This window comes from Opisthocomus hoazin, chromosome 4, assembly GCF_030867145.1.
Source record: "Opisthocomus hoazin isolate bOpiHoa1 chromosome 4, bOpiHoa1.hap1, whole genome shotgun sequence".
Taxonomy (NCBI): domain Eukaryota; kingdom Metazoa; phylum Chordata; class Aves; order Opisthocomiformes; family Opisthocomidae; genus Opisthocomus; species Opisthocomus hoazin.
In genome coordinates this window covers 79,368,151-79,381,089 of record NC_134417.1, presented here as the reverse complement: position 1 = coordinate 79,381,089, position 12,939 = coordinate 79,368,151, and the positions used below count along the sequence as shown (strand labels likewise).

The following is a 12,939-nucleotide window of genomic DNA, read 5'->3' as shown; positions in this document are numbered from 1 at the left end:
AGATCAGTCAGGTCGTCCTGTTAGTTGAATGGAAAGGTGTTTGGTCTGCAGGGAATCGTTACCATTTGTTGAAAGAAATGGACTTTTACAAGTGTGGTTAACAATTGAGATTCTGACAGGAAAAAAATAGAAACGTATAGATAGATATGGAATTGCAGGAGTTGCAGTTTGTCAACTGTTTCTGTTATAACAGGATGCTTAGATGTTTTTCCTTAAGCTCTGGAAGGCAAGGTTAGTAATATTTATGAAAGCAACAGCTCGCTCCCTTGAGGTTCTGCCATAAGTAAATGCAATCCTCCTTTCTTTAAACAGAGAGTGTTTGAAACTAAAATAAGCTGTCAAAATATTAAAACAGAAGTAGCTTTAATCATGTTGACTTGTTAACAATATTCACATGTGTCAGAGTTCTTTGTAGTGTTTTCTAAAATCGACTTGATTTCTAGGTTAAACTCAAGCTTAAAAAATTGACGTGGTTCAAGTGGCATTTCAGAATTTCCAACTGCAGATCAGCTGAAGTTTTTTGTACATATGCAAACCGCTAACTGTGATTTTTCAAAGTAAATTGTTATAATTTTCTCGCTTGATTTCTGATTTTTTAAAAAGATTCTTTATTGCAGGAAGATATAGAGACAGAGTCTACATTTTCATTAAATATGAACTTCAGCAGTAAACGAACAAAATTTAAAATTACTACATCAATGCAGAAAGACACACCACAGGTAAGTGTTCTTTGGTGTTTCTCGCTTGAACAGATTAGGCAGCTTACTTTTCTAAAATCGATTTTATTGTGTTAATTTGGTGTAAACAGATGTAAGAGTCCCTGTTTAAGATTTCCATCACCGTAAAGAAATTGTTGAAGTTCAAAGCTTAAGCACTGCAAATGTTTTTGTACTTAAGATATAGGCAGGAAAAGGTGGAATAGGGAATAAGAAAGAGGAAGAAAAAGATAACCAAGGGCTATTCCTCTTGTGCCAAGTGGGACTGACATTAGCTTGTCTTATCTAATGAGACTTTTTTGGTGGTGGTGTTTAAGAAAGCAGCTTAATCCAGGAGCAGCAGAACCAGTCTGTTTTCCTATGGTTTTATGTCCTTTGTCAGCCAAAATTAACTCCAGAGTTGATAATGTGTGTTCCCTCTGTACCGTCTGAGGCATAGGCTTTTGTACAAGGCACATATGTGCTTCCAGACTCAATACATTGTAGTAAGTTATGCCTGCCTTTCTCCCTAGCAAAAACACTGGTCTCACTCCTACCTTCCTGCTGCTTTTGTGAAACCTGTTATTCTTGATTTATGGAAGTACTTTGCCTGGAATTGAACTTCACCTAGATTCCTGTATTAATTGACCAATTTTTATAAAGTAAAAAGTATAGATTCACGATACTTTTATGACATGTTTATTGATCTTACTATATTTTAAGCATTACTGTTCTGTCTATATCACAGGAGATGGAGCAGACCAGAAGTGCTGTAGATGAAGACAGAAAAATGTATCTTCAAGCTGCTATAGTCCGTATCATGAAAGCACGTAAAGTCTTGCGACATAATGCTCTTATTCAGGAGGTAAGGTGAAACTCTCTTCTTAAACATGACGTGATGAAAATCTTTGGAATAGTTGAGTAAAACATCTGACCACAAACCTCTCCCATGTCAAAACTAATACTTCAGTGAAATTAGTGAGAATTTCATTGGAGTCTGCTTCAAACTGCAGTAGTGGAGCACTAGCTGTCATCCCTCAGTCTTGTAGATATGTCTTAGCACTAAAGCGTTGAGTGCCTCTGTGCTTGCTCTTTCCTGCTGGCTGGTTCTATGCCGACAAATGTGGTATCCTATAAGAATCATTGCCAGAGCTATAGGTCTGTTTGAAAACCTGAGTATGGATATTCTAGGCATGGAATTTCCACAGGAGCACCTAGCCAATTTTGAGCTGTAATTGTGATTTTATTTTAATTCATGGCTTAAATTTTAAAAGTTGTCTGAGTATTTAGACATACATTTCATAATCTCCCTCTTCCATTAAGCAGTAGAGTTATTTATATTTTTTAGATTCTGGAATAATGATTTGTGAACTGTCACAGACTGGCTGGGAGGGAAGTGCTATTTCTTTTGGTTTTCTCCCACTTTCCCATCTGTGCTAGTTGCCTGCCGAATTGTATTTCTTATTCCAACCTAACCTTCGCTCCTACAACCAGTTCCCAGTTTTAGTTTTCTCAGCCTTCCAAAGCATTCATTTTTCAGTCTGATTCATTGTTGTGTCTCCTGAGCCCTGCTGGATAGCCTCAGAGCCGACTGGTGGGAGAGGGAGTAGAGATTCCTGCTTTATTGGACCTTTTAGAGCATGGAGGTGGAGAGGCATTCAGTCATTTTGAGATCTGCTCTATGCTTTCTGTCTTGTGGTGATGGAGGAAACAGTTTACCATGCCCACTGCCTAATTTTTATTTCATTAAAAAAAAAAGCAGCTACAGAGAGCTTCTAAGCCCTGAACTTGCAATGTGAGACATCTTAAAGGTTTTGGATGTTGAAATAGTGCTTGTACACAAATACTCTGAAAGCAAGCTTAATTTAAGAAATCTGATTTTGGATATCGAAAAGATGAGGCACCGTAGGTCCTGATTACTTCCCAAAATCTTTTGTTATTTGATTTCCTGTTACTTAAATCATCCATGCAATTATGATTAAATCCTATAAGAATTTACAGTTAAAACTAGAAGATGGTAGGCCAGCCCTGTTTCATCTTTGAAAATACTTTTTTCTCCCTACTCTTAGATGCTTAGAAAATGCTTTTCAAAGGGTACTTTGCTTGAGACCAGTTTATAAGGGTGCAATAGATTACAAATTTTTATATTTTGGAAACAAAAAATGCTTTCCAGTTGCTTCTTCCTTTAACTCAGGAGGCACTATCTGACATACCTCTGCTGCATTTTACTCTTGCAGTAGTCTTGCAGAATAGTGTGGTCTGTTAACATCAGGAGCTTTTTCATGCTTTGCAAGAAAGTTGGATATTTTGATTGTTATTCAGTTCAAATCTGAGAGCAGAGTTGGTGCTCCATTTAGCTATCACCAGCCACAGCCACCTGTATCGTTTTTTTTTGCCTTAGTGTTTAACTAAATTTATAACACTTTTGAAAATCATATCCTTTATCATTTAGTCTGTAGTTCTCAATTTTGTATACTATTTATATCGTAGATGGATTAGAGCATTCAAAACTGAAGGCTAGGCTTCTAAATAATTGATATATTGCAATATAGTGTGGGGACCTGATGTAGCCTTAAATAAGCAATTGTGAAACCTCAAGCAATAAGGTTGAAGCAGCACAAAAAAAATCCCCTAGGGTTAATTTTTCCCTCTTTTTTGCACTCTGAATTGCTACTTCAGCTGTACTGTTACTTGGACCTGAACTTGATTCTTTAAAATGTTAGGTGTCTTCTCTAGAGTCTGTGAAGGCCACGTTGGAGGGGGCTTTGAGCAACCTGCTCTAGTGGAAGGTGTCCCTGCCCATGGCAGGGGGCTTGGAACAGGGTGGTCTATAAGGTCCCTTCCAACGCAAACCATTCCATGATTCTGTGATTCTATATAGATGTGCTTGTAGGTACTTCAGAAACTATTGTCAGATTTTAGAGCAATAGTTTTATAGTCTACCTTGAGCTCAGTGACTTATTTTGCTTCGTGTATGAATAAGGCCAAACTGCCAAGTGGTTCTGAGTTGAACGTGCTCAGCTTACTCACTAGACTGACCTTTATTAAAAAAAGAATAACCATCACCTCTTGTAAACTTTTAGAGTATGCCTAACTAACTTCTTGGCTGTCCAAGTTCCTTTTTTTTCCCCTGTTAACTTTGTAGTAGATTTGATTTACTGCCAAGAGCCTTTTTAGTTCTAAAAACATTCATTTGTGATCTTGTTACTGACTGGTGACATTGTTACTTTTATCATGATGTTTATGTACTTGTATATAATGTATTCACTTAAAATTTCTAGTCTTACTTCTTGAGGAGTAAGAATGAATCTTTTGAAAGGAAGTCTGTTTACTGTGAGTGCTTAATATTTTCTTGCCTCATAAATATTTGTTTCTGAGATACAAGGGCAGGATTATACTGTTGTTAGAGATACGATGGAAAGACTCCTGACCTTAATGTAGTTAGCTCTGGTTCTAACAGTTAGACTACAGCACCACACTTTTCTTTTAGGGTGAGGTGTCCCAAGAAAATACTGAAGGCCCTTGGTAGACCTGTATGTTGGCGTGTGGTCTTTGATGAATTGTTAATTATGTTAGATACGCCCTGATAGTTTTACTTTTAGCTCCATGCTGCAGTTTCTTGCAGGACAAGGTAGCTTTTCCCTTAAAGTGAAGAAGGTCAGTGGGAATAGTGGAGGGGAAAGGTTAATGTAGTCATTCCCAGAAAATTTTTTATTCTGACTACCAGGTATTTCTATCTGTCCTCGTTATTGATATTATCTTTGATAAAATAAAAACAAAACCAACAAAACATTACCAGTTCAAAGTTCTATCTTTTGTTCTCTTCTGTCCTAAGTAAATACGTGAAGTGTGTTGGTGACAATCAGTTTGAGTGTAGGGCTGAAGTTAGGTGAAATCTGAGCAGGTCTATTAGCTTGTTAGCACCAAGTTTCTTCTTATTTGTACTGCTGTGGAACGTACCAGACGCTTGGCTGCTAGCCCAACAAAACTCACTCTTGAGTTTTTTGTTTGCTTTGCTGGGTGAGTTCTACCTGGTGAATTTTGTTGGCTCACAGAAGGCTCCAGCAAGCTCTAGAGCTGGGACAAAGCCAGCCATGAAAAGTTGTAAAGAAAACAGGAAATCCAGCTGAAATAAAAATCACTTTCTTTACAGAACAAATGAGAAACTACAGGCAAAATATATTATGACACTTGAGTAGTAAGATCTTTTGTTTGAAAAATTTTCCAAGGTAATAGAATTGCATGTTCTGTCACTACACACCAGTTCCTCCTCTACTCTACAAGAGAGAATGGGCAAAACTGAGAACTATTCAGAGACACCCAAAGTTTTGCCTGCAGTGGCAGTTTCTTCCACAACGCGTACATAGGTTTGTTTTTACAATACATAATTTTTTACTGTGTGTATTACAAACTTCCAACATAGCCAGATGGAACTTGCCAAACCGTAGGGCAGTGTTCAGTGACTGAAGAAAGAGAGGTTCATCCTGATTGTCTCAAATTGTATAGGAAATGAGGTCAGTGGTAGGGGGACACCACTGACACCTTCCAGGCAGCTGAGCTGTTCGAGTGCCTTCCAGGACCAAGTATACAGCACTGCATGGGCTGGAACACAAAATTTGTGAGTCCATAGATTACATATTCCAGAACAATGAAAGTACATAAATAACAGTAAAAGGGAACTAGTCTAGGAAGAGAAGTCAGTTAGCAGAGCCGCCATGGAAAGGCACATATGATTTTACAAAACTTTCACTTTGCTTAAACTGTGGTAATAATAAAGTGAAGAAATGTCTGAATACTAGATTACTTTTTAACCTGAACATTTATCTTCATTTGTACCGTGACAAGTAAAGCAAGCAGGGGGACTGAAAAGATCTGGTTAACATGCAGCAAACCAACCGATGAGCTGAGCAGTTAGTTCAAGTGTCCTTACACTAATGTGTAGAGATGCTTTGCTGATTGTTATAAATGAACTATTCCAGGTTTATTTAATCCTGTCTTTAAAAGAGAAGTGTACTGAATTTACCTTAAAGCCCTTAGCGAATATTTCTGTAGCATTTATAACTGTTGTAAATAAAAATAACACAAGAAATGTGTCTTTCTTTTGCAGGTAATTAGCCAGTCAAGAGCTCGATTTAACCCAAGTATCAGCATGATTAAGAAGTGTATTGAAGTTCTGATCGACAAACAGTACATAGAGCGAAGCCAGGCCTCTGCAGACGAATACAGTTATGTAGCATGATGTTGCTATCCTGCAGGTATGATTGTGAGGAGATCATTGCTGTCGCTGTTTGGTGTGTTCCTGTGGGAAGAGGCCAGCCTGTGCCTCCATAATTGGTCACTTGGCAGCCCCTGTTTTTCTGCTGTTTACAACATCACCAGTGCCATGTCATGAGCGTCAATGAAAATGCCTATAGATATTTCAAGCTCATGTCATTATGACATTTCTTAAAACTTTACTAAAAGAATGAGTGAAGTATTGCTGAAATGTGGAAAATTGGTTGGGTACCATGCTTTTTTTTTTTTTTTTCCTCCCCTTTCACGTTTGCAGTTGATGTTTTTTAATGTATGTTAAGACAAAGTAAAAAAAAAAAACACAAAAACAAAAAACCTAAATATTGTAATATGACAGATAACCTAATAATTGTATCTACATTAAAATGTAAAAAAAAGACGAACATGATACTGCTGCTTGTCAAATAAAAAGAATAAAGTTATATAATGTGTCTCGAATGATTGTAGAAATGGATGTAGCATTTATATCTGTAAATATTATTCAGACCTGGAAGGGTAAAAATGATGTTATGTGTTTGGGTTTTGGATAACCTCAGAAGTAGATCTGATGTAAGAACTAATTTATATAAAACTGAATACAGGTATGTTATGTTTGATGTGATTATAAAAAAATATTTATGGTTAAGTGCACATCTTGTTTTCTTGAGATTAGGCTAACTTACATTCTTAGTGCCTGAAGGCCTACTCTGTGTCTGCTAATCTCACACTGTAGGAATATGTTACAAGAGAAAATAAACAGACATTTGAGGGGATTTAAGTAATGTAGTTCACAAAGAGTTAGGAATGGTTATCATGAACATCAGAGATACAGTTCAGTGGCTTGTGAAACCACCCTGTTGATGGGAAGGAATACAGCAGAGTGATAACTGAGAAAATATTGTTTCACTAATGCATTGGGTAGAAACACTACATGGATAGGTACCTGTGTTTGTTTCCACATAAGCCCATACTGGTTTTTTTCTTGTTCGCCCTCCTAACTCATGTGGTTGTATTCATCGTATTTTGTTTTCCTCTGCCCTAGTGAGATTTCTTGCTATTTGGGCAGGACAAGAAATCCATGGGCTGTTTCATGTTCTGCGTTGTTCATTGGGGATGGCTTGATGACTGTTCACTCACATAAGCAAAGTATAGTTTTAAAAGGTACTACCTCTACCGCTGGAAGTCATTGGAGTTTGATAGCATTAAGCACGTGAACACACTGAATGCCTGCTGCGGAAAAGAGCTTCCTCACGGCTACGCCTGCAATTAGCATTGACAACGTGAATATTAAGTTAACTTTAAATGTTCTATTTTTGCCAAATTTTATTTGTGTGTATATAAAAAATATATATAGATAGATAATTATTTGCTGTATTTTTTTAGATTGTGTGATATTTCATCACCTGCTAAAAGTCCATAGATCACAAATTAATTTTAAAGGAAAAAACCTTTTGGGGGCAACCTTTTCCTTCTTTTTTCTTTTTCTAGTTCTTCACTGTATGAAAGGTTTCTCTCCAACTCTCAGATTGTTGCTGTCTCTTATTTTGTAAGTGGCATCGCATTCATATGTCGTCTGGAGAGTATAGTAGACTTGCTGTAGTTAACTAGGAAATGCATCAAGAAGTGGTAATATGTCTTCCTTATGTGGATTTGCTGAGGGCAAGTAAAGGGCAATAAACAATGACGGGCACTAAAGACTTCTTCCATATTTATGGGATTAGATCCCACTGCACTAAGATCTAGATTTTTTAAATGTATTTACATTTGAAAGAAGTGGGGGTTTTAGCTGCTCATAATGTGGTGCAGTAGGTCCTTGTCTAAAGTGATAGAACGGTGTATGTGTGTTGAGAGACAGCAGAGGTGCTTACAGTGTCACTAAGCGTGGTAAAAAGGAGACACATTAGCACAGATTTTGACTGGAGAGACTTTTAATCTATTTCAGTGTGAAACCCTTCTGTGCTTTATAAAAAGCAATTCATTACTTCGTATGATAAAAAACAGAATAGAGGGAATACTGCATGACACAATGGAAAAAAATCAGTTCTTTCTCGAGAAAGCAAACTAACAGTGACACCAAAGCTTCTGGAATCAAATGTGTTTTATCTTGTAAATTGTGTATGAGTCAACAGATTTTAAACTTGTTTCTTCATAAAAGGGTTAATAAAAGCTTTATTTAAATATAGATTGCAGTAGCAAAATTTTAAGACTGAGTTTGAAAAAGCCTTTTCAGAATGACTTCACAGACAAAACAAAACTTTACTGCTCCAGCCCCAACGTGTAAGGTTTTAGCATTACCTTATCTCTGAATTTTCGCATACCTAAAACATCAAAAGTAGTATTTTGGTTTTTAGATAAGCATGCTGCTGAGTTGAGACATGTTTAGTGAGTTAAAAACATTCATATATTTCAGCACAGTTGGCATCTCCAGACAATGTCTTTCATAACTATACACAAACTCGGTCTTTTCAGTGCCTCTTGGGAAACATGGCTATAGCTGGGAAACATTTGGAACTCTGCTTTATAACTCCTACCTGCTCCCTAAGGAAAAAAATAGTGCAAAGATTCAAGTCACTGCTGGCACACGGCGATGCAGCTTATCGTGTAGTGTGGTACCTGGCAACTCCATACGTCTGGCAAGTGTCATTTCCACACACAACGTGCCGATGGGTGTTAACAGGAGGGGCAAACGGTGAAAAGAGAAGACATCAAAAAATGCCATGCATTTTTAATTTTTCACTAGAAGAACCTGGTATAATTGTGCAGATTTTTAAAATTTGTTATAAGCCTGCTAACATGTATGACCTGGTAGTTTCTCGGGAGCCATACAGCTGAGTTTGGAAACATCACGGTTTCATACATCTCACACATTTCTAATACCAAAACACATTTTACCTCCAATATTGAGTGTTATGCTTACACTAATTGAAAATGTATTTCTATGATGTTTTGATTTGTCTTCAGATTGATTATCTTATTCTAGGAAAGAAAAATGTGTACCAATATTTCAGTGTGTTCAGATATACATACAGGGCTGCTAGGGCTATGGAAAATACTTAAATCACCATAGCATGAGAAGTAGTTTTCAAAGCGAAGAGTATCATTACGTTTTAAGACACCTTTCGGTGAGTACATCACTTTTCCAAATAAGGAGCAGAGTACGGAAACCGGTCAAAGGAGAAATACATTTTATAAGCTGATATCTTTCAGCTATGCTTAAAAAGCCATTTCTTATCCTTAAAAAAGTTAGTTTTAAAAGCAAGTGTACAACATAGTGTTGATTCGTGAGCGGAATAAATTCTTTGTACCCAAGGGCAAATATGTTAGGATTCTCCATGCTTTACAAATATCGTAAGTACCTGGAGTTAATTAATCTAAGGTATTATAGTCTATGAAAACATATTCTCCAGAGTAACTGTTCTTGCACTGAGTATTTTCTCTCATTACAAATCTGAAGTTACCCTTACTTGCTTATGGGAAGTTGTACTGCACTTCCTAACGAATAGGAAAACAGCATTTTTCCAAGGTGTCAGGCAAAAGAAGAGGAAGGATCAAAACATTGTTTGGGTATAATAATTTTAAAACAATGCAAGACTTTGCTAAGCGCAAGTTTGTGTGTGTGTGGTTTTAAAGAGGGAGGGTGAACAAGTATGATAGTAAAAGTAACCAGGCACTTGCAGCTTGGGTGTGCATTTCTCGTTCTGCCTCCATTCTGTGGAATTCACAGCTACATCGGTAAGGGGAGAAGGTAACGGCCAGCAGAAGGAGAGAGGAAGATGAGGGGGCTGACCAGTTGGCCTCCCTTCTAGAAGTGCTGGAGTTGTATTTCTGCGTTCTTTGTCTTTGAATGGTTTAAACATGCTTATGTTAATTAAAAAGATTGCTATTTAGTTCAGTATTGATGTTTACTTGTTATGTGTTTGAGGAAGTGTGCTAGCGTATTCAAAGAAACCGCGCATTTGATGTAGCCGTGCGTTGGTGCTGCTCCCACCAGATGTCCCAGAAGCACCCGGCACAAGGCTTCACAGCTCCCTTGGTTCCCTCAGTGAGTCCAGTCTTGCACGTGCCTCTGAGAAGTGAAGGACCCTTCTAAGCCTTGGACGTAGTACGCAGCAAGTCAGAAGGTACTCTTAGTCACTTCTGAAACAGCTCTGGTAGTTCGGGGCATGACTCCCACCATTCTCTATGACCCTTGTGACTGAAAGCTGTCAACGGTGATGTAAGCAAGACTGGAACGCTCGCTGGGTTGGTTGCTTGGGCTGGAGCGATGAGCAGCTTGCACGAACAGCGTCTGACGTTCCTCCTGCTCAGCTGGGGGAAGTGATCGGTGTGTGCATTGCTAGGCTACTGCGCTGTCAAGTAAAAGCTTTGCACTCGAACCACTTGATGAACTTGCTGTGTATGAACTCTTGCCAGAGCTGCTGGACTAGCCAGAAATCTCCTCTGGTGTTTTATACTGAGGAGGGCTACACTAACTTTGTGTGTCCCTCCTTCCACTTTTCCACTGAGATAAATAAAATTGTACTCTGGTGTTTCTATAGATATTGCTCTGCTAATCTTCCCTGATGTAGTGTTCTATACCAGGAACAGAAAATCAGTATTTTGCGACTCCAGAAAGGAAAGTAGGATGGACGAAACTCTTCCCAATGTCTGTATAGCCAAGGCTTCAGTTCCATCAGTCTGACTCCTGCCCAGCCAAACGTGTGTTCGTGTTCACAGGAGCAGTGGATGTACGAGGAGATTGTTAGGCGTGGTTTCATCTGAAAGAGGCCGTGTTCTTCACACAATCATTGAATGGTAAACACTGTAATTGTCACCTTTGGTGGAAGCTGGTGGTTCTGATATGTGTCAAGCTCTCTTTCCCCAGCAGCTGTGAACTGTAGCACTGTAGTTGCCAACAGCTATTTAAAGAAGAGTGGTTTGAGGACAGTTTCGAAACTTGGCAGGTCACTGTTGTCTGTCTTTTTAGTGTTGGTTATATCATCTATAACTTGCCAGGTTTGTATGATAAAAAGCATAATACTTCTTGGGTAGTTTTTCACATTACGTTGAACAGTTTCAGTTCAGTTTCATAAGATGCACTTGGGCTGTTTTCTTAAAAACCCTACGCATGGGTCCATTTTCCTTTCTTCTTCCCAGCCACCAGCAAAACAATTCATGATTGTCAAAACTGGAGTTTGAGAGAATAAAAAATATATATCTGAAACTCTATGACATTACGTAGTCACCTGTGTATTTGAAGCCAGTTTCAGAGTGTTTTATGGGATCTGTTCTAAGCTGTGTCAGGCATTTGGCTCCTTTCAAGCCGTGAGGTGTGGGGCGTGAGGGGCTGCCTGGCACTGACCGAGAGGAGACTCTCAGCGGGAGGGCGCGAAGGCTCTGCTGGCTCCTACACTTCGGAAGTTGATCTGGCGTGTCTGTGTGCGCAGCATCTAGCACATCACACGTTCTCTTCAGGGTTTGTGCTGCTTTAAAGAGAAGGCATAAGCACGCCTGCCAGTGGGCGTTCAAGAAACGGGAGGCCTGGCGTTTTTGATGAGCCTGTCTTCGTTCTTTGCTTGACCAGGAGAGTGCCCCAGTCTTAACCAGTAAGGCAGGCAAGGTGAATCAGCAAAAAAGGATGAACTCTTACCTGCTTCCCAGGGCATTTTGTGTATTTTTCTTTGCAATATTTAAGGGGCTAAAAAACAGTAACTGAGACGAGTCCTGTAGCTTTTGTCGTCAGGGTGTTCCTGTGGGAGCTGGGCTGTGGGTGTGGGTGCCAGTCGGTGGGTTGGTACGCTGAAGGTGAGCCACCTGCTTCTCAGTGCAGAAGGAAAAGAGCAGTGGCCAGGATTCACTATGTAAACTTCATCCTCTGTGTGTGTCCTGATGTCCGTGATAGAAGCGATAGCTAGTAATCCAATTACCAGTAATGAATGAGTATGCGAACATTTAAGTTTAGGGGCCGTCTCACCATCTGGGGACTCAGAAAGACTTGGAAATTCAGCTTTCAGAGCTACCTTTTTGGATTTGCACGTGTGCTCTGCCCGCCTGCCCTCTGACACCATGAAAATGAGTCACGTGAATCTCGGCTGCGGCCTCGTCTGGCTGATCCCGGGTGAGATTCCCGCTCCCTTCCCGCAGGAGGGTGTCCGCTGCCGCGTGCGGTAGCGTGCTGGCGCGCTGGTGTGTGCCGGCCTGTCTGCAGCCGCGGGCCGAAGGGAACCGGTGCGCGCCCGCGGAGCCTGCGCTGCCTGGCACCGGCGCCACGGCTGCGAGTCGGGGACGCGCCCGTTGCAGCTGCAGAAGGAGGCTGGGGAAGACGTCGCGCTGCGCCCGAGAGCGACAGTAGTCTTGGTTTGGGCTAAGGAAGCCTTCTGCCACCGTGCAGGCGGGCTCCAGCCTTAACGAACCTCTGTCTGTTGAGAAGACCCCCGAAATTACTACCTGCCATCCGTTTTTGAGTAAAGTAACCGAGGAATAGCACTAGCTGCTCCTCAGCCCGCTTTGCTCAAGGCAGTAGCCTCGCCTGTTTTGGATGCCCTCCCTCTTTTAGAGTGCTGGGCATTTAATTTTTAAAAATTTAAAAAAAAAGGTGTATAGTCTGACAGATAGGGTGGAATAGAAACAGGGCTTGTGTTGCTGAGCGCGACTGCTACTAACAGTGGGAAGCGGCAAGTGGGGACGTGTACGCGGGTCCGGGGCGACAGCCTGGCAGCGGGGCCGAGGAGCGTGGGGTTTTGCCTGTGGACTGACAGACCCTCTTTATTCTTTCCCACACCCAGGCACAGCCTTTGAAATGCAGACTTGACAGGCAGAGCTGGAATATCTGCTCCTTCGCTTCCCGGTGCAGCTCCTGCGAGCGTCGGGGCTGCGACGTGTGCGGACAAGCCTTGCTCGGGCGGGCGGCTGGCGGGGCAGGGCAGGGCCGCGCCGTGGCCCCGCTCGCCGGAGGAAGCCGTGGGAGCCAGGGCAGCGTGCCGCCGACGCCGCG

At 40.7% G+C, this 12,939-nt stretch overlaps 1 protein-coding gene across 3 annotated transcripts in view; it reads left to right on the top strand.

Annotated features, from left to right (window-relative positions):
- The window catches only part of CUL2 (cullin 2), a 60,194-nt gene extending 49,089 nt beyond the window's left edge, over nt 1–11,105 (top strand). For all 3 annotated transcript variants that reach the window (XM_075419694.1, XM_075419693.1, XM_075419695.1), the window contains 3 exons: nt 618–719; nt 1,444–1,560; nt 5,803–11,105. In XM_075419694.1, coding sequence (XP_075275809.1) covers nt 618–719; nt 1,444–1,560; nt 5,803–5,934 — 351 coding nt within the window. In that variant the 3' untranslated portion in view covers nt 5,935–11,105. The remainder of the gene's footprint in view (nt 1–617; nt 720–1,443; nt 1,561–5,802) is intronic.
- The last annotated feature ends 1,834 nt before the right edge of the window (nt 11,106–12,939 follow it).